Source organism: Pangasianodon hypophthalmus, chromosome 29 (assembly GCF_027358585.1).
Source record: "Pangasianodon hypophthalmus isolate fPanHyp1 chromosome 29, fPanHyp1.pri, whole genome shotgun sequence".
NCBI classification, from domain to species: Eukaryota; Metazoa; Chordata; class Actinopteri; order Siluriformes; family Pangasiidae; genus Pangasianodon; species Pangasianodon hypophthalmus.
The window spans coordinates 11312929-11334200 of record NC_069738.1 but is presented as its reverse complement, the minus strand read 5'-3'; the positions used below and the strand labels follow the sequence as shown (position 1 = coordinate 11334200).

The following is a 21272-nucleotide window of genomic DNA, read 5'->3' as shown; positions in this document are numbered from 1 at the left end:
GAAGCCTTCCCAGAAGAGTGGAGGTTGTTATAACAGTAAAGAGGGACTAAATCTGGAATGGGATGTTCAACAAGCACATATATATACATGTCATGGTCAGGTGCCCATAAACTTTTGGCCACATAGTGTAACTTTTACTCACCAATCAGCTTTACTAATCAACCTTATTCTTACTGATATCATTTATCTGGCTGCCATTAAGCTGAAATACTTAAGTTGCAGACTTATTAGCATAGTTCACTTAAAAAATAATGGTATATAGGCAGTATTCATATGAATGACTTATGGCTTAATTAACTTTTGATATTTAATACAGTTAAATACCTACTTTCTTATGAATGCCGTCTCTGGCTTTTTGATCCTTGATCCTTAATCCTTAATTATCTTACTGAGTGAGGATAACTTATTTAAAGGAAAAGTTATCTACTTTATTATAAGATTATTATACAGTATAACAAATTTGGGTTACTACAGTATGTTATTTCTGAACTAACATTTTCTACTAAAATCAAGCTTAAAATTGTTAATCTATTGGCAGATCATTAATAATAAGCAACTTTATCTAGAATAAAACCATTTCAAGCTTGAAATGAGGACATCCATCCATTTTCTGTACTGCTTATCCTACACAGGGTCACGGGGAGCCTGGAGCACCCTGGACAGGGTACCAATCCATCACAATTGCACACACACTCACATGCCCATTCACACACTATGGAGAATTTGGAGATGTCAATCAGCCTACAATGCATGTCTTTGGACTGGGGGAGGAAACTGGAGTACCCTGACGAAACCACCCGAGTACAAAGAACATGCAAACTCCGCAAACACAGGGCGGAGGTGGGAATCGAACCCCTGACCCTGGAGGTGCTAACCACTAAGCCGCAGTGCCCTGCTGAAAAGAGGACAAATATCTAGAAATAGATTCAATAATCTTATAACTTCATGATCTAATCATGAGAAATATTAGATACATGTGCCTGTATTCAAGATGTACTGTATATTTTATTTGCTTAAATCTCCTTTTTGGCAGTGTTTAGCTTTATGGTTAAGATGCTAATTAACAGAAGCATGTCTTCCAATGACATTGACATGACAGCGAGTAGATTCATGCAGCCTTGACTAACACATCTGTAACACGGCATGATTGTGATTGACAGTGATTGCTCCTGGTGCACAATGAACATGACCATGGTGGATTATTTATTATATCCATCCGTTTTTTCTAAATAAAGTAGGTACACTAGTTTAGCATAAATTTACTCTTTTTTTAACATAAGGATGAAGGCTTTTTACATAAGGATGACTTACCTTGTTTGGTATTCGGAAAAAACACGGCGTGAAGCTAATACAGACTTGAAACATGAATTCAGCTGCCTATTTGTCGATGTGTACATAATAGTTTGCGTTCATCATTCTTATTATGCCAAGGATGAGACATTGTGATATAATGCATTGCTGTCTAATAGTTTCGCTGTTGATGGACATTACATTTTAGCCTCTAATTTCATAACCTGCCATCACTGATCTCATGCAGTTTTATCACACACTGGAAGAGAAAGTGTGACACTGGCTAAACACCGGACTGATATAAATGTTTCAGTTAGATAACTGTGCCAAAGAGACCATGCTCAGCATAGTTTTAAGCATTGCATGCTTGTGCAGAATAGAATGGCACTATTACGAAGATTTAGGAATTCCAAAAACATTCTCTTATGTCCTCGAAAGAAAATCCAGTAGTTGGTCTTTCTATAGATAAAGAGCTGATTAAGGCACATCTAATTAAATGATAAGAGCAAATGAAATAAGAGATTTCCCATATTTACTACAGCGATGCTAAGACTCATTTGGATAGTTATATGCAGAGGCAATCTCACACACTCACACACACACACACACACACACATGTTTGTCTTACTATCTTCTGGAGGACCTTCTATTGAACCCGTTAGCTATTCCTATCCTTTTGGACACACGCGCACACACGCGCACACACGCGCACACACACGCACACACACGCACACACTTATATGCACACAGTTATTTGGTTCTAAATGTCATTTTTTCACTAGGTCATAACTGTCACATAAGAAAATGATAAAAAACACAAAATAATAATAAAAAAAAACAACAGCAAGAAAAAGCAACATCATAATATTTTATTTCTTCATAATGTGCCTTATTCAGGAAAGAAAACACAACGAATAAATAGAAATTTAAAAAGCATCTCTTCTGACAATTGCCTTACCTTCTGCCCATAACAGCAAATTTACTTTTTTTTTCCCCAAAATTTTTACATTGGTCTTGATGAAAGCAAATATACTGCACAAGATGGCCAATATAGACCATATCTGAGATTGCATTGGGACACGGACAGTACAACAGGCATGCTGATGCATGAGTGGTCCTCTTTTTAATACACAGGCACACAAAAACGAATGTACTGGCATGTCAGAGACAACATTTAGAAACAGATTTGCAAAATACCTATGTTATTTACACAAATCAATAAATTAACTCAAGACCATCTTTGCATCGCTTCTGGACTGCCGGCTGATATACTGACACCGATCTGAAATCCACCTTTTTAAAAAACCTGGTGTATATCACATTTCTTAGAACATTACATATTCATAGTCCTTTCAGGGCATTCTTTATGAAAATTCTCTATCCACCATGTGCAGAGAATATGAATACACACACTTTACATATATGTTTTTTGTTGCTGCAGTCTTGCCATTGCATTGGCTTGGTTAGAATATGATGTGTTCGTCTTGCTCAGTGAATAAGGCAGAGATTGGCTGAGCTTCAGGAATCAAAATCAAAGCAGACTGGATAAACTGTAACCAGGAAATTGACCATTACCTTGTAGGGTATTTGGGAATGCCATTTCCTAGAAGAGTCTGTTGAGATTATATTTTTGCCTGATGAAACAAAACAAGTATAATACAAAGGTGAAAGAACCAGGACTCCCATGCCTGTATCTTTGTTGGGTTTTCGGTTTCACCACAGAAAAAAAGGTGAACATGAAAGACTCGTTCATCCAGGCCTGAGAGACCAGTAAAGGAAAGAAAAAGACATTGAAGGCCCCAGAAAGGCTCGGTTGCTCGTTCATCGGTTCTCTGGTCACTGGTTCGGGTGTTATCTGACCTCGAGACAGTCCAGGTACTCCAAAGCCAGGTCGTAACAGAACCGATACTGCTCCTGAAATGGAAAAAGAAAAACAGCATCAATCAGATTTGGCTTGATCTGACATTCTGAAAAAGATCAGACTCTCTACAAAGGATCACATATCGCATTTCAGGAGCTTTTCAGAATCCTGAAGGGTTCGAAATCACCCAGCAAAAACAAAATATAAGGCTTAATTTCTTACCAGACCATTTTAATATCAAAGACAATGGACTCGGCCATGTACACCGGTTTTTTTATGAGTACCAGCTCTCATTTATCAAGCTGGATACAAATGGATTAATTTATAAATAATTTTCAAGAGCATTTACACAAGAAATGTAGTATTCATGAAAGTCCAGTCCAAATGTACGTGTCAGGAGACTCACTAACGTGAATATTGATAGGCTTCAAATGGTATAATTAGGATAAGCTACTGTCATTTTATATATGGATTATGTTGTTTAAAAAAGCTTGTTCATTTCAATTGCACACATGAATTTAATGAACATTTTGTAAAACCCAGTCGTTCCACATTGATTTAAAAGCTAGCCATTCAATTACGACAAAAGAAATGCCACCCTATAAAAGTCTGTGCCTGTGCTCGACTATACAGTGCAGGGGTTGAGCTGGCATTACTGGAAGATTTAGTGCACACTGCACCAAATGGGATAGGATCTTTAAGGACTGGTTGAGTTTTTATGCATCTTATTTTTAATTCTGTGCAACACTTTCGAGTCATCACTCTTTTTTTATTCTTTTTTTTATTGCCGTGGATGTGAGTCAAAAGAACTTTCACATCTGCCTCTGTGAAATTCCTCTTCTTTGGGCGTTTAGTCTGCATTTTGTCATTTTGTGCTCTCTGGGAGATTTGCCTTTTAAGGAGTTTTGTAGGTGCCACTAAATGTAAATCAGCTGTGTTGTGAATGCGCTTGGTAATTTATGGGTAATTGGCATTGATCAATATATATGACATTTGTAATTTTTTTGTCAGTTTGACCTATGAAATGCGTTTCATGCATTCACACATTCATACCATCAGACTTTAATGAGAAACACGTGATCTTATCTTACATAAGAATCACGCACCAAGTATTAAACATAGGCTAATTTCCCACCACTCAGATGATCTGTAAAGCCCCTCAGATGTGCTCAGATGTTCTGAGGTGCAACTACCCTTTACTGCTCTGTACAGTACTCTTTTCAAAACCATCAGTGACAATTATCTACAGAATTAATACAGAAAACAAATACATGGCCATCCGAAACACAATCTACAATTTACCAGGGTCTCCACCATGTTAGTCTTGGAGTTACGGAGAGTCTTGACAGCGTAGAAGACATCCACCATGCTGTGGTGCCCGATCATCTCCATTATCATGGTGCAAGCACAGAACGTGCCACTGCGCCCACCTCCATTCCTGAATGACACACAGTCACATATTTCCATTTTAAACCACTCTAAAGGAGATTATCGTGTATATGTGTGTGTGTGTTTTGACATGGGGTTTAACCCGGTAGTTCAGTACAATGTGTTTTGGCAGGATTTAAGCCACTGGCTCAGTACAATATACATTAAATACTTTAAATTAAAGTAAGTGAGTGTAAAGAGAGGCAGCTGGAAACAAGCAAAAGCAAACAGACGTTTTCAGTATTAGCAGGTATGGAGAAAATTCAGTGCCAGAAAGAAAAGCAAGCACACCAGGGACACAAATACAGTATAGTATTCACAGATGATGTTGCTTTTCATTTATAATTTAAGGACAAAAGTTAAGCAAAACCTTCACTCTTTCGTCAGGTTATCTCCTCAGTGAAAAACAATGTGCACGTATTGATTTTTAAAGAATGTAACGCTGAAGTGAATGTAATTCCCTGCTGCATTGCTTTTCACTTTCATCAGTATGTTGCAAACGGGCCACACTGAAATGCAAAGTTGCTATCTGTATAAAGGAACTCCCTTTATAGGCACATTGCTTCTTCATTCCTACTGCATCATGCTGCATGTGTTCTCATGTCTCATGTCACAAATGAAACTGTTCGTGTGTTGTATTTCACATTTTCCCCTTAGTGCGATTGTAGAATCTTCTCTATACACAAGAGGAGGGAGCACAGAGAAATAGATTTTTGGGGGAAAAAAGGTGAAGTAAAAAAGACGATGAAGGGCACATTAGTGAGAGGTTTTTAACCTGTAATCTGTAAGACTCATTAACACATAAACCAAGAAAAACTGACCAACAGATATAGGCAGAGGAGTTATGTCCTCAGGCCGGAGAGCAGAAGAGCCACAGGCTATGAAAAATGATGCACTGAAAGGGGAGGAATGGATTAAGTGCCTAAAGCAGCTTCATCTTTATGGGTGCAGATGTTGAGGGATGAATGGGTGCAGGCAAGATGAGAATTAAAAAAATCAGTGTCATGGAGCATGATTTATCTTAAAAAAAAAACAAAACTGAGCTTTGGCAAACTCACAGGCAGTGAACTACAATGCGCCCATCACCACACTCCCTCTGCCACTTGAGCACTTGGGCCAGCAGAGTGAGAAAGGCCTTTTTGGAGTCTGGGATATCACGGTAGGCTGACCAGCGCAGGAACTGGAAATGACGCACCACCAGGTGACCCTCCTGCAGCTTCAAAACCAGAGAGTAAAAGACAGAAAGAAGACTAAACATGACAGAGCTCATGTTAGTGGTTCCTGCTGTATAAAAAAAAAATCTCTATATTTACCATTTTAATAACCTACACCATGCCTCTATTATTCTCTCTAAGCTTGACTCGATTACAAATTTTGATTAAAATTTACAAATGGGTAAAAATGGGGTGAGAAAGCAGGGTTAGAGGTCGCTTCACTTCACACACAAGAAATAAAAGTAAAATGTTTTTTGCTCATTAGAATTCCTACAAACTTTACATGCAGCCTGTTTGGCCTCTAACAATCTTAGGATTTGATTCCTCCATCTTGTTCAACATTAACATGATTGCCCCGCCCCTGATCTTGCTCAGCAGCCATCCTGACTTCTAGAGTTGATGACAGGATCAACTCGAGAGGAGTGCCTCATCCTAAGGTTCTCTCTTGGGTCCTCTGAAGAGGCAGGATGAGGATTATTTCTTACGCAATGTAAATATGCTGTCCTTACTTGTTAGCTATATTAGCCACATAGCACCACTGCAAAATTAAATAAGCTAACCTCAAATATCATACACATCTTGGATGATCTCTTAGACTCTGTCTGCATGATTAAACACAGTTTTAAGACGCGGCTGCAGATATACCTGCACTGAATTCATTTACACTTCTTCTCTAAAAAGATGAATTAAGCAATTAGCCTCTTAGTCCATTAGTGATGAAACATTGGCTGTGGACTCGAAAGAAGTCAGAAGTAGTTATATGTCACTCTAGCATTTTAATAAGGTCAACATTTCATGGGGCATTATAATTGAGTGGAACCAGTGTTAACCCCCTCACTGACACCAGCTATAATGGTCTGGCTAATAGAGTGCACATTATATTCATAATCTGTTTTGGCCATTACTGCACACTTACCCGTGTGATGTTATTGACCCGAAACAGCCGGGTGATGACATCATCATCTGTGGACCTGGAGAGCAACTCCACTGTCATAGGTCCAAACTGCTGCATGCCCGTCTCAGGCCAGTACTGCAGACAAGGCTGAGAGAAAAAAAGAACGAGTGATTAAGCAAGGGATGCTGTAGGGGCAGGTTCAGTCTGTGATAGCGTTATTTTCGTTTGTACCCACATGCATTATTTCTAACAAATTTAACTGGCTGTGTTTGCTATATTTTAACAACTAGCCTAATATAAACAATTCACCGTTACGAGAGATGAATAAATGCATGCCGTACGTTCATGTTAATGTACTTGGTCTTTGTTTGTATGAACCTTTCTGGCAAGCTTTCTTAAAAAACGAAACAAAACAAAACCAAATGAACAGTGCTCCTCCTATTCGTGTCTGTATTTGTTATCTGTTCATTCTGAGCAATTTATTCGTATTTGGTTACATCCCTCCATCATACAGTAAACTGCTTTCCGCCTTGCAATTTATTCTAATACACGATACGCCAAGCTTCGGAGCATATTTGTGCTTAAATTTGCATTTTACAGTGGGAGGAAGATAAGGACACAACATCCAGAGTGATATGCACACACGGATTATAGCAAGGGGAGAGGAGAGGAAGCTCTGAACACTGAAGAAAAAAATGACTGATTGGGAAAATGGGAGAAAAAAAAGCATTTAATCGGTGAAGAGAATTAATTTGTGCCACCTCGATTTCCTCAATTTTTCATTTGTAGCCTAGAGAGATAAAGGAGACCTTTTTTTCTTAATGCTTATAGTCTGCTGTGGCTTCAAAAGCAACACAGTCAATGTCAGGCTGCTTTTAACATCTGAAACACACAAACAGATAGAGGGAGGGGAGCAAGGTTGAAGTGACAGGGGCAAGCGAAGAGTGCTAGAAGCATGTTAATACCTTGTCACAGTGATGGAAGCGTATAAACAGGGTGGAGGGAGAAAACAAACATTTACATATACACAAGTTTAGCAACACATTTGCACACACACATACACACAATCACACAATTACAGTGGGACAGGATATGTGAGAAGCTATCCGTTACATGAAGTAAAAAAGGTGATTTCCAGAGTGATGCTAACAACTGTTTCCCAAACACTCACATACATAGAAAAAAGTCCTCAAATGGAGCGCAAGAAAGATCCAAAAAAAGAAAAACAGAAATTGTGCTAAAAACAGAGCTCTAAATCAGAGCTGTAAATATCTACTGGCCTGGGAAAATCCATTATACTCTACGTCACGGCATCTGAATTCTAGCCAACAGCCAAACCTTAAAAAAAAAAAAATACTACTTTACAAATACATAAATATATTAGCCCAAAATGAAGAAAATTTTTATTTTCTTGCTAACTTTGCCTTAGGTATAAGCCTAATAGATTCAGATTGTAATCGGTATAATTAGCAGCTGTCAAATTGTCCGCAGTGAACATGTGCCGTCTCTGACACCGTAGAGATGGCAGTGGACAACGCTGTAATGTTTGAATGCTAATCGAAAATAACATCCGAGCATGAACTAATCAAAAATTTAGCCAGGAGAAGAAAATTCACTGAATTTATCAGTGATCATTTCAGCACCAGTGTAACCACGGAAAGTGGTCAGTTGAATCAAGAGCGAAGATGAGGCTCCTGTTCATCAAATTACTGACTGTTACCACAGGTAACACTATATGGCCAAAAGTTTGTGGACACATGACCATCACACGCATGTGTGGTTCTTCCCCAAACTATTGCCACAAACTTGGAAGCACACAATTATCTAGAATGTCTTTGTATACTGTATAATTTTGGCAATATAGTGTAAGTCTAGAGAGACTGACATGGATGCTGCTTATGATGATCAGATTCTAATAATCTAAGATTATTTGCCCCTTTTCAAAACAAAATACAAGATCATTCATGCACTCATCTTCAGTAACTGCTACATTATTAAATATGGAATGACAGCTGAATGGGCGGGGCTTCTCTATACCCTACTAGTCTATAGGCTATGAAAAAAGTTGATAAAAATCTAGACATATACTATATGGCCAAATGTTTGTGTACACCTGATCATCAGAGCCATATGTGATGGTTGAACATCCCGTTCCAGATTTAGTCCTCCATTGCTGTTATAATAAGCTCCACTCTTCTGGGAAGGCTTTCCACTAGATTTTGGAGCGTGGCTGTGGGGATTTGTGTTCATTCAGATACAAGAGCATTAGTGAGATCACTAGGCCTCTTAGTTCCAGTGAAGGGAAATTGTAATGCTAGTTACATTATTTTATAGTTATTGTAAGACATTCTATACAATCACGTTTCCAACTTTGTGGCAACAGTTTGGGGAAGACGCACAGATGGGTGTGATGGTCAGGTGTCCACAAAACAAATAGTGTAGTTTTTATGATCTTATTTATTATTTTTATTTTTATTTTTTAGATATTAAATTAAGGAGAAACATACAGTGGGGTCCAAAAGTCTGAGACCACATTGAAGATCTGGGATTTTTTTTTTTTTCGTTTAAAATTGTAAACAAACAGAAGGTTTTACAATTTTGAAATATTTAACACAAAAAGTAAATGTTCAATATGTTGAATATTTAATATTTGAGATTCTGCACTTTTTTAGGTCCCTATTTAAATGTAAGCAAATTTGTGATATTGCACAAAAGGTCAGATTTTCCTCATGTCTCATCTCTTCTATTGAAGCGTGCGTTCAGACGACACTCCAATGGATTTGATCTAAAATTGATCATAAGGTTTTACACAAACTTGTGGAGTCCGTGCCAGCTCGAGTGCACAGTCATTAAAGCAAAAATGGGACGTAGCAAATACTAAGAAACTCTGAAATTCATGTAAATATTTCTAAGATTCTACTTTTCACTCAAGTTGTTGCTGATAATATCATTTGTAATGAAAACCTTTGTGTTAAAATGAAAAAAAAAAACATGCTGATTTCCATGTAAGTGACTGTTTTCATAATTTTTTTTCGTGATTTGAAATGTTTCCTGATACAGTATTTGCAATGGAAATGACTGTCATTATTGTAATAATTTCCATACACTGACAACTTTAGCAGATTGTTTGTCGATATGTGAAATGTTGTGAGAAACTACATTGGATGCATTCTGTCAAGAAAAGCAATGCAATTATGCATACATTTTGTGACATTTGGCATCATTTATCATGTGCTTCTGCAAGAACAACCAATATAAAACAGACCAGTGGGATAAGCAGGATGCTGGTGCTGTGCCGAAATCTTCCTGCCCCTCGGCGTGAATGTGTATCTCCTCCACTACCCCTAACATCTGTTCTCTCTAGTAGCTCCTGTTTCTAACCGGAAAAAAATTGTACCTTCTTTATATTAGACATGACATGCCCTTTCTGCTTTAAACAAAATCTGTGTAAAATTCAAATGCCTCAAGTCATATATAGCATGCTATAAGCTCACATAAGACCCTAATATTTAATGTCAATTATTTATACCAAATAAATGCATTCCAAAAAATGCTTTCATTTGGAAATGTAATGGAAATAAAGAAGAAAGATTTGAGCAACATTGGCAGAGCAGTGCAGCTGGATTAAGGAGATGGAACGATGGATTAAGGGATTAAGGGTGACATCTTTATTTAATGCTGAACTACAGCACATTAAATGGCCAGTGTCTTTAATTTCATGTGACATGGATTATGGATGTAGGATATTTACGGCGGCGGAATAATTATAGCGTAAGAAACTGGCGGATATTAGTCAGTGTACTGCAGATCAGAGGTGTATACTCCTATTCTGTCTGTTCTATTTTGCTACCTGTGCCAGATGGCTAAAAAAGAGTCATGGATGTTTGTTATATACATGAATGCGTTGATGGAAATGCGTCGAATACAAACTTTTTCACTGACAAAGCAAAACTTACGCGACAGCTGCTCTAGGACTGGACATCATTACATAAAACATTTTTATCACAAAATGGCTATATAATAGAAACGAGCTGCTGGCAGAAAAGTCTGCAAGCATTTTAATTTTATGACTCGGATTGCGTTTATAACAAAAGTTAATGGAAACTTAGTTAATGAGAAGGAGTTCTGTGGCAACACACCCAGGCAGAGTTGGACTGGTTGATCTGGTTGAGCATGACGATAGAGGTGCAGCCGTAATCAAACACCAGCCTCCAGAAATCTCCAGTGGTGATGGGCAGTGGGTGAGGCGTCACCACGAAGGCGGCTGGCCGAAGGAAACTATCCATCAGTGCTGCGTTGATGTAGTCGCTGCCGTCCACCTCTGTGGTGACGAGGAAGGCCAGGGCTCGGTCAGGAGGCAGCACATCCATGCTCCTGTTCTTCTCTCGGTTTCTGGGCAGCAGAGACACACTGCACTCCTCTACGTCTAAGTGAGGCGTCACAGAGTTCAGCGTCTGAGAGTCAGAAAACAAAGTAAGCAAAAGCGACGACGGAGTTAACTGAGTTAACACTGCATTAAAAAGCCAATGAGGGACAAGACAGAGAGAAAAAATGGAAAGGAATGCTTGATGGAAGAGGAGATAATTGGTGAATATTAAAATTAGAAAACCAACGAAACAACGAGTCAATAAACGAAATAATAAAGGCTCATGAATTGGTGTCAAAATTTCTGGGTTTTCTTTTTCCTTTGATTGTGCCGTATTATGAACACCAATATTTCTCACCAAATAAAAAAGGACAATAATTAATGGAAAAATATTCTAGCTAATCCTCTGTTCAATTAAATGCCTTTATAAAGGCATCACCTCTATGAACACTGGCAACTAGTTAGGAGCAAACACTGCTTGTAGGTATGGTTTTGATAATACTTTGTTCAAGATGTTATTCCCCTTTCAAACAATCCCTTTTGGTCGTTTTTGTGCTCATTTCCTCCTCCAAAATCTCTGATCAAACATGTACTCCAAAAGCACATGGCTCATCGTTGTCTAGGACATTGGTTCCCAACTATTTTATAGCAGAATTGACAGTTAGCTCTTTTGCTGGACTGGTGTGTAGTGCGGGAGGAGAAGGGAGGGAACGCCGGGTAGTAAGGGTTGCACTGGATGTGATAATATGGTTGATGGACTATGATGATCAGTACAGTAAATGTATGTGCTAGTGTGAGTGATTGAGCAAGTATGTGAAGTCACATTGTGTATTTGTGTTTGTTTGTACTGGTTGTACAGAAAGCTTGTTTCTTGCTATAGTTTTATTTCACTGACTTGTGTTAAACAGCAGTCTATGCTCTCTCCACTTTCAGAAATCGAATGCTTTTACTGCCGCATTGCTGCATTCTGGGACTAAACGGCTAACGTTACTACACCAACCTGTGATCTGGTGGCTGGAAACATCTGCTATGCAGAAAGAATCCCTAAACAGATTCAACAAGCTCTCTTCAGACTCATGGATGCATAATCAGTTGGTTTTCTTAGCTGATCAGTTTCTTTAGATTTGGCAGGTGTGTGGCGTATCTCAAGCCAGCCAAGCCCTATGACACACTCCCTCCTTGACTGTCTGTTTTAAGAGGAAGAATGTCAACACGCTGAATCAAATCAAGCCATTTCATTAACACTACGTTAATGATACAGGATCTTAGAAACTGCTGATCTCTTAGGACTTTCACACAAACCAGTCTCTATACAGAATGGTTCTGTGGACAATAACATCAATGGTTTGCGCTGACAGCAAGGCTTTGGTAGCTCAAATAATCACTCTTTACAACCGTGGTGAGCAGAAAAGCATCTCACAACAATGCACAATGTGCCAAACCTTGAAGAGGATGAGCTGTGACAGAAGACGTTCCACTCCTGTCAGCCAAGAACAGGACTCTAAGGCTACACTGGGCACAGGCTCTTTTTTTTTTTTTGCTATTGGGATCATCAGGGATGATGTGGTTCACTGAAGTTCTGGCTTCATGACATGAAATAATTTCCCTATTGCAATTATGTGCATGCTATTTTTTACTAAAAAAAAATCTCACTGATTAAAATTCCTATAAATTGTGTTTGAGATCAGTTTGATGAGCCAGAAAAAGCTCTCAGCATGCAGATCTCTGATCATGCTGATGCACGGAGGATTATTTTTCGCTAGAAAGAGCATGAGTACTAATAAGGCTTCGATAGAAGCATAGACGGAGGACTTGCATCTCCCAGAAAGCGGACAGTAAGAACTTCCTAATATTCAGACATAATGATTTAGATTGCAGTGTAAGTGCTTTGGCTGATTATAATGGTGTTTATAATGAACCAGCACATTACAAGTCCATCAAAGAATGGGATTTGAATGACAATAGTGTAGATTACTGAAGCTGTGATGGCTAATGTCCATCGCTCTCTGATGGGGCATTCCAAAATAGCATACATAGCATTAAGATTGTCTAGGTATAGCAATGGAATGGCATGCAGTGCGGTCCTGGAACACATTATGAGCTCCTCAGAAATGAAGTCAATAATATTTTCATGCAAAGACGACACAGTGAAATGAATGCGGTGGATGTAGCTCATTAAAATAACACAAAGCAATTAAAACAGGAGAAATAGCTGATTAAATAAAATCAATGGTGCATCTAAGGACCTGCATTTATCTGCTTATGTGCTAGTCTCACTTACTTACTGAAAAAGTAATTCATAGATCTATGTATTCAGATTAAAGGCAGAATTTCCATTTAAGTAAAATATGTATGTTCAACAAAAAGAAATCAGGTGAACAATGGTAGTATTGTGGTAACGTGGACATTATTACAATGTGTAAAAGCTATATAAAGCCATAATATATAAAAGCCATGCAGGAATAGTTGGGGTAAAAAATAAATGTATGCAATTTTACCCTTACCCACAATGTTTGCTGTTGGCACTGAAGCTATAAGGCTAATCGATAGCTAGTCGATTCCATTTCAAATTCAATTCTTTAAATTCAGATTAAAAATGTCAAAACACTACATCCGGGGACGTCAGTAGATTCCATTGCCACCATTCAGCCAATGTGCCAATGATCATGTTTTTAAATTTAAATCTGAATTTGAAGAACTGAATTTGAAATTGAATGTGCAACCAAAAAGTTTATCAGATTTTTTTTTTATCATCTGATTATTATACAATTGAATTTGTAACCTTGCAAACAATTTCGAAACATGGAACACAAGTTGATTGTATTCCATGTCACTTAAAATGTCACATTTCTGATTTGATACAATCAGAGTCACTGAACATCTGTCTTGGCTTTCTTTCTTTTATCCAATTCCAAAATTCACCATTGACGTAAACTTGTAGGAATCCGTTGCTTGAACGTACCCTTTGCAACTATTTGTTGCTTCAGTATTAGTTTAAAAAGCAGTAAGATATTTAAATGTCAGAAACAAGCTTATATCTATTATTTGATGCAGTACAAAAGACAAATAAACTGCTGTCAGATTATCGTTTAAAGCTCCAATGATAATCTGACAGAGCTCCATGCATCTCACAAACACACACCAGTGAATGACACCAATGAATAGACACAGAGCAAAATATTTTACTGTAAAGTTTATCTGCGCTTTACAAGTCTGACAGGCTTTTTCTTTTCCTATGGCTGATGACATAAGGCTTCACGGGCTGGAAATTCTCACCTGGAACTCTTCTCTGAGCTGAGAGGTGTTGCTCTGAGTGTCAACCCTTACTATGTCTTTGTAGGTGAGAGCAAACTCGTTGACTGGGATGGCTGTCTCGCCACACAGGCATGCCTCAAGGATGGCGTCATGAATAAACACATACTGCTCCTAAAAAAAGAGGAGTAAAAGTGGGTGAGGGAGCTGAAAATAATCTATGTTTGTCTCTTTAATTAGACATTCGTTCATTCATTCATTCATTCATTCTTCTTTATCCAGCTTTATCATGGTCATGGTGGATCTGGACCCTATCCCAGGAACACTGGGTGTAAGGTGGGAATACACCCTAGAATACACCAGTCCATGCGCACACATACACATGCACACACTCTTTCACACTTAGGGGCAACTCAATCTACCAGCAAGTTTTTAGAAGTGGAAGAAAATGATATAAAAAAAAGCATAAATTGCAAAGGTTTAAACAATATAGGTATCAGTAAATTACAGCTTTCCTGTTCTTCTACATTTTTACTGTTTGTCGTGTTTTCAGTAGGTTCTTTGCCTTTTGTAAAGAATACTCATTTTCAGCTTAAGTGTAATTTTATCTCCTGGATGAATCAACATAAAGAAGACGGTGCTCTCAGAAAACAGAAATCTGCCGCTGACATTTAAATACAATGCATCAATCATTGAGGAATGTGATCTCCATGTCCACAGTTCTTTGGGAGATTATAAAGCAGTCGGAACACAATAATGGCGTCATTCTTGAGACTGGTGCTGCACCTAGTTCTCCTAAAAGTATGTATTTTTTTTGTGAAGAAAACATACATACTTTTGAGTGTGTAACAAAAGAGTATGCAAGTACGAACTAACACATCATGTGACAGAGGAGAACGTTGTTGCCTAGTTACGCACGCTGTCACCGTAAACAAACTCCTCGCTGCATTTCAGCTTTTCTTCATACATTATTCCTTATATCATTTATACCGTATCATTTAATTTACCATTCCCTTGATTTATTTTTCCACATTTCATTTACACCTCTCTCTAAAACGCCTCCTTGAATTCGGAGAAGCAAACCATCACAACACTCCTCTTCCCTCACACAAGGAATTGTGGGTAATATTAGCTGAAAAAGTGTCCACACTTATCGATCCACATCTACCGGAAATAATAGACCATCCGGGTACCTTTGGGATCCTCATTTCAAGATACTACGATTTGGAACACACTCATTCTAATCTCGGGTACTATTTAGGATGGATAGTAGGCGAATTGGGACACATTAAGGGTTTGTTCATGTGTTTTATTATTTAAAAGTTCCAACATTGGTAGGAATGATTTTTATTGGTTGAATGGCAAGATCAGTATTAAGGCCAAAAACAAATAAAAGTGAGATATTATTATTATTATTATTATTATTATTATTATTATCATTATTATTATTATTTTGCAGAAAATCTTCTAAATGTTTGTTTGTTTGTGCACAATTTTGTCAGTGATTTTAGCATCATATACAGCATTTCAGCACAAATTCACCAGAAATTATAACACGCACTCTCTAAAATATAACCTGCTTTTATGAACTGGTTCATTAAACTCTTGTGGAGACTTCAGTGTGATTCATCCAAATTCTAATCTAACCTAATTTGGCCTTTTTGAATTCATACATTCTTTCATTTGCAACTGTGAGTTGTCCTAATAACGTGTTATTTATTCTCTTTAAACCCTTGACATTGACTTACTTACTACAGTCCTCAGTGTATTATTTTTTGTCTCTAAATATCTAGTGGAAAAAAAAAAAACACTGGTCAAGAGATCTCAAGGATTACTTCATTAAAAACAGGCACTCGACCTGATTATAGCACTCAAAATGTGGCTGTCTCAGATAATTCACAAACGTATGGAGGAATTCAGATGACTGTCATTAAGACCAAAGCCCAAATCAGAGCTGTATTATTTATTTATAACACATGGAATACAGACTATTCTGTATTTCACACTTTCCAGAAGGTATGCAGTGAGCCACAAACTTACAAATAAGACACTTTTTGCAAGTTTGACATGTGGTACAAATTTGCATTACACAGTAAATCTAACTCACAATTCACAAATTTTGTGTTTGCCTTACCTCGGTTTGAATCATGTTGATGCGCCGCGAGCAGAGCGTCTTGACGCAGTTGTAGATGTCTACCACTCCCTCACACTCTGCCATGTCCAGCATCACATCCAGGACGATGTAGCAACCCGTCCGCCCAGCACCCATACTGCACACAGAGATACAAAACACAAGGGCTAACTATGATTATCTATTAGTGTTAAGTAAAGGAGGCTAGATTTGTATTACGAGTCAGAGATTGTGCCACATATTTGAGAGGGTTCATCTGATTCATCTCTTAAATGGTGGGAAAATTTACAATGACTGATTCGCTCATTAAGGGCATGTTCTAAGGTAGAACAACTAACTCTCCTGGTCAAGACTTAAAGACAGTAAACATTCAAAATGACATGAAATGATTTTTTTTTACAAAACATTTATCTTTCAATAAATGCATAATTACATTGTAACTAATCAGTTATGAAGCATGAGTAACCTTATACATAAACCAGTGCTGTGTGCCTAGGTTGATATTGTGTATGTGTATATGTATGCATTTGTGTGTGTTGTGTATGTGTGTACCTGCAGTGGACGACCACAGGCCCGGTGTCGGGAGGTGTAGAGGCTTTGACACGCCGCAGGAAGGCCAACAAACCTGTGGCGTGATACGGCACTCCATGTTCTGGCCATGATGTGAAATGGAACTGACACACCTCATGTTTGGCTGGATAACCTCGCTGGAGAAGGGAGGCAAAACAAAAACTTGATTCCTGTTTTAAGCAGAAATTTCGGATGGTAGATGGGAAAAGCGTACGTTTTTGAAAAACTCTGAGTAATCTACACATGCCTATTAATGTTTTATATATGATATGAATGTGCTATAACTCTGTTTATCATGGCTGCTGAGCAGGTTGCTCATTTGTGGTCTGTAATTTCTTCTTTGATAATGTGCTTACAATTAAATTTCTGTTTTTTAATTATTTTTATTCTCTTATGTGCAGGTGCAAGAATATGTTACGTGCTGTACCGCTGCTAAATCCACCACTCTGAAGATCCAAGCGGTACTGCAAATATAGATTTTGGATAAGACCTGGGTGAAGTAGTAGTGTGTGCAATGATTGTTGTAGCGAAAGAGTGCATTTCTGCATTTCGCCTTCATTAAATATGAAAACTCTTAGCATTATTATTGAAGCATTTGTTATAATAGTCACCCTACCATATGTGCAATGAGTGCTGCGCTCGGGTTTGTTTTGAGTTTACTCCATGTGCTTTCTGTTGACATTGCAACATGCAATGCAGGGTTTTTGGTCCTGTCTCTGCCCATCCTGTCATTGTTCTGTTACCTAATGTGTGCACCTGTTCTGAGTTTAGCCTTTAATTACTTCAGCTATTTCTTCCCTCCTGTTGCCTTATCGAATGTTTCATGCATTGCCGAGCCATGTTTCCTAGTTCTGCGCACTACCATTTATGATTATGCATATTCCTATGATGACCCTGCCTGCCTGTAATGTGACGTATGCTGTAGATTATAACTATGATTCTGGGATTGTCCAGAATTTAAAAAAAAAATGCTTAGTGTATACACTTGTGTCCCACCCATTTCTACTTCACATTATAACATACTAGTGCTACCTAATAGGCAGGTGTGCTCATATGAGAGTTTTCTTGTGTGTATTTAAAAACATCTGCATGTAGACAGGGACTCCAAAGTGCATTATTACAAATAGAAAAATAATTAGAAAAATAATTTGTGTTGCTTACAATATACAATACTTTACAATCAAAAACATTTGTACCCAATTTTAGTAATTTCCACCTTCTAGATGAGTCTTGCCTGTTTCTTGAGAGCTGCCAATCTGTAAGGACGATGCTAACATGTGAACCTAGTTTCCACAACTATTTCAATTGCTCATATAACATACACAAGTAGCCATAAAGGACAAGGCTAAAGTTCCTGTCTGCCAATCAACAAAGGAGAAAAAAAGACCATCCATCCCACCAAAGGGAAAAGAGCAGGGGAAATGATTCTCTTTTGATCTCCTGCCATGGGTGGCTAAGACTTTGTTGGGACTCTTGACAAAAGTCTGAAACTTGAGACAGCAGTTTTGAAAGCTTGCTTTTTTTTCCTGAAGAGCATGAACTCAACAGCTTAGAGAGCAAGAGAGAATTTATTGAACTTCTAACCCGTTCCATGGTGAAGGTGCGCACTGTATATTCAGCCAGTGTTTCAGTCTTCAGCAGAGTGATCTTAATGTCTCCATATACCTCGCTATCATCAGGCCAGTACTTACAGCATTTCACCTGCCAGGAACACACACACACACACACACACACACACACACACAGAGAGAGAACAAACCCCTAATTAAAAACACTTCATAGGAAATAAGGAAACATTGCATGAATCATGCTTAAAATGTTTCTAGATTAAAGGTATAACTGACAAAAACAATGCATACTAGCTCCTATAATTAAGAATCTGATTACTTTTGCGAAATGTCTCATACAATCTGCGTCACAGCACTCCAATTTTTCAGTCATCAATTAAGACAGTTAAATGAAGGCAAGCTGTGCTAAACTGCACAGGAGACGGCTGCACTATGGGAGCTGAGAAATAAAACACATGGGCATGGCTCATCTCAGGAAATGCACTGTCTTTGTCAACCTGTATGACAGTTACCGTGAGCGATGGAGCAAGTAGCAAGAGCGATGAGAGATGGAGCTGCTTCGGTAATGGATGGTGCTCATTAAATGCAAGGGGAAGGAGCCACAGATGGGGCTATTGGAATGCTATACTCACTCTTCCCACCTCCACCAGTTTGGTGATCATCACAATGCTGTAGCAGTTCTCCTGCCAGACCATCCGCCAGAAATCATAGATCATGTCCTGCTTGGGCCCTGCAGAACGCCAGAAAGAGGGCTGAGGTAGAGGAAAATGTTTTGCAGAAAGAAAAAATGGACAAATGAAGAGGCTGTTGAATGAGATAAAGGGCAGGGTGGATAGAGAAAAGGGTAACGGTCAGAAATGTTGAAAATGTTTTGACATGATGGAAGATGCAGAGGAAGATAAAGGACAGAGGAAACAGGTAGGGCAAAAAAAAAGACTAATGCAGATGCAGTGACTCAGCTGAGGCTGTGAAAATTGTTTTCTGAAGTTGGGAATATCATTACAACAACAATTCTGCAGACATGGAACAGACACCATCTATCACCTTTACAGATGGTGAACACAAACACACACTGTGTTGAATATTTCAGTTGTCTGATGATATCCTGTGCTTCTTCTCTAGTTTCTGTACTGCTCAAGTTCCTCTGTGGACTTCCTTGTGGAGATGTTGTTTTAGTCATTAAATCAATAAAATAATTAAGTTACACAATTTTCGACTTACCTCCGAGGCAGTCAGTCAACCAAGACTTGCTTACTGATGTTTTTTTTTTTTTTATTGAGAAATTTTGGAGCTACAGGGCTGATGTAGCTCTCTCTCTCATCCAAAACTCTCCTTTAAAATATTTTCTTTGGCATATCGGCTGAATTCAATTATATTGTGACCTCAGGTAAATTTGGACAGCTTTAACTTAGCATCATTTACTTTCTGGCCTGATAAGGAAAAATGCAAAATTATGTTACTAATCCCTTGCTGTGGAACTGCTAGATAGAAAAAAACCATGACTTAATTCATGTGACATCATATAAGGGGGTGTGGTCAGCATCAAACAGGAAGTTTGAGGTAGGAAAAAGTGGCTTATTCTATAACTAGTTTTTTTGTTTGTTTGTTTTTATTATAAGGTTATAAAATTGTCAAGACTAATATATATTTGCATATATACATGTACTAAGATGTACTACTGTAACTAAAAAAAAATAAAAATAATGCAAATCATGTAGATTTGTTTATAATTGAATCATTTTCAGGGTTTGGTAATTTTGGGATGATATCGTTCAGGTAAATTGGGACAGTCTTAAAATACTAAATAATAAGTGGAGAGAGGAAAAGCAAAGAGTTGAAGGATGAATGAAACAACCCAAAGTTATGATGCATTAATGGATTTTCTGTATATTAAATTGTGTTTTATGAAACATCTTCAGAAACAGGGGAATAACGTAGACTGAGAAATGCAGAACATTATTTTGGCCTACTTCTGTGTACGCAGAGATTTTTACTTAGTGTACTATCTTCATTTAATTTTAAAGATTGATAGTGATGCAAGAAATAACTGATAAGTATTGCTTACTGTTTAGTTGTCGTTTTCTACTGTGATTGTTACTTAAACTGTTTGAATTTTACAAAAGAGTGGTTATGAATTTAGGGGGAAGAATAATTTTCTAAAGATTTTCTGAATTATAGATGTGGTCTGCCATGTCCATATCATATTATACTATGTTGATGATGAATTTGGAGAATGTTTCACTGAAATTTGCTTTATTGATGCCATATGTATATATGTATATATATATGTATGCTACAGATAAATAATGTTTAAAAAAAAAAAAAAAAAACGTTTCATTGAGGATGAATGTATGTCCCAAATTACCAAACATCATCAAAAATGGTGTTCAGTCACCCTTGATAAAAGGGTAAGCCATGCTTTTTTAGGATTTGATGGAAACTTTGCATATAGATAGTCAACACATTGTGGATTTCAGAAATGTATCATGTGTTAGTTATGGTATTTGTTCTATTAATGGCAAGAAAGCTAAGACAAATTGGAAATTCCAAAAAAAAAAGTCCCAATATAGCTGAATTCACCCCAATTACAGTATAAATAATATCACACTGAATTGCTGAAGTGATCTGGAAAACTGTAGGGTCCAGATCATAATCTGAAGAAGGTAGAATTGTACTGAAATTCTGGAGGTTTTTTCA

At 37.8% G+C, this 21272-nt stretch overlaps 1 protein-coding gene across 5 annotated transcripts in view; it reads right to left on the bottom strand.

The window, feature by feature from the left end:
* Positions 1 to 2144: 2144 nt before the first annotated feature.
* Positions 2145 to 21272, bottom strand: part of ptprua (protein tyrosine phosphatase receptor type Ua) — a 229125-nt gene continuing 209997 nt past the window's right edge. For all 5 annotated transcript variants that reach the window (XM_026942351.3, XM_026942353.3, XM_026942354.3 and 2 more), the window contains 10 exons: positions 19208 to 19305; positions 18592 to 18708; positions 16990 to 17144; positions 16441 to 16576; positions 14331 to 14480; positions 10828 to 11142; positions 6710 to 6835; positions 5638 to 5795; positions 4454 to 4589; positions 2145 to 3204 (listed from right to left, as the gene is read on the bottom strand). In XM_026942351.3, coding sequence (XP_026798152.1) covers positions 3142 to 3204; positions 4454 to 4589; positions 5638 to 5795; positions 6710 to 6835; positions 10828 to 11142; positions 14331 to 14480; positions 16441 to 16576; positions 16990 to 17144; positions 18592 to 18708; positions 19208 to 19305 — 1454 coding nt within the window. In that variant the 3' untranslated portion in view covers positions 2145 to 3141. The remainder of the gene's footprint in view (positions 3205 to 4453; positions 4590 to 5637; positions 5796 to 6709; positions 6836 to 10827; positions 11143 to 14330; positions 14481 to 16440; positions 16577 to 16989; positions 17145 to 18591; positions 18709 to 19207; positions 19306 to 21272) is intronic.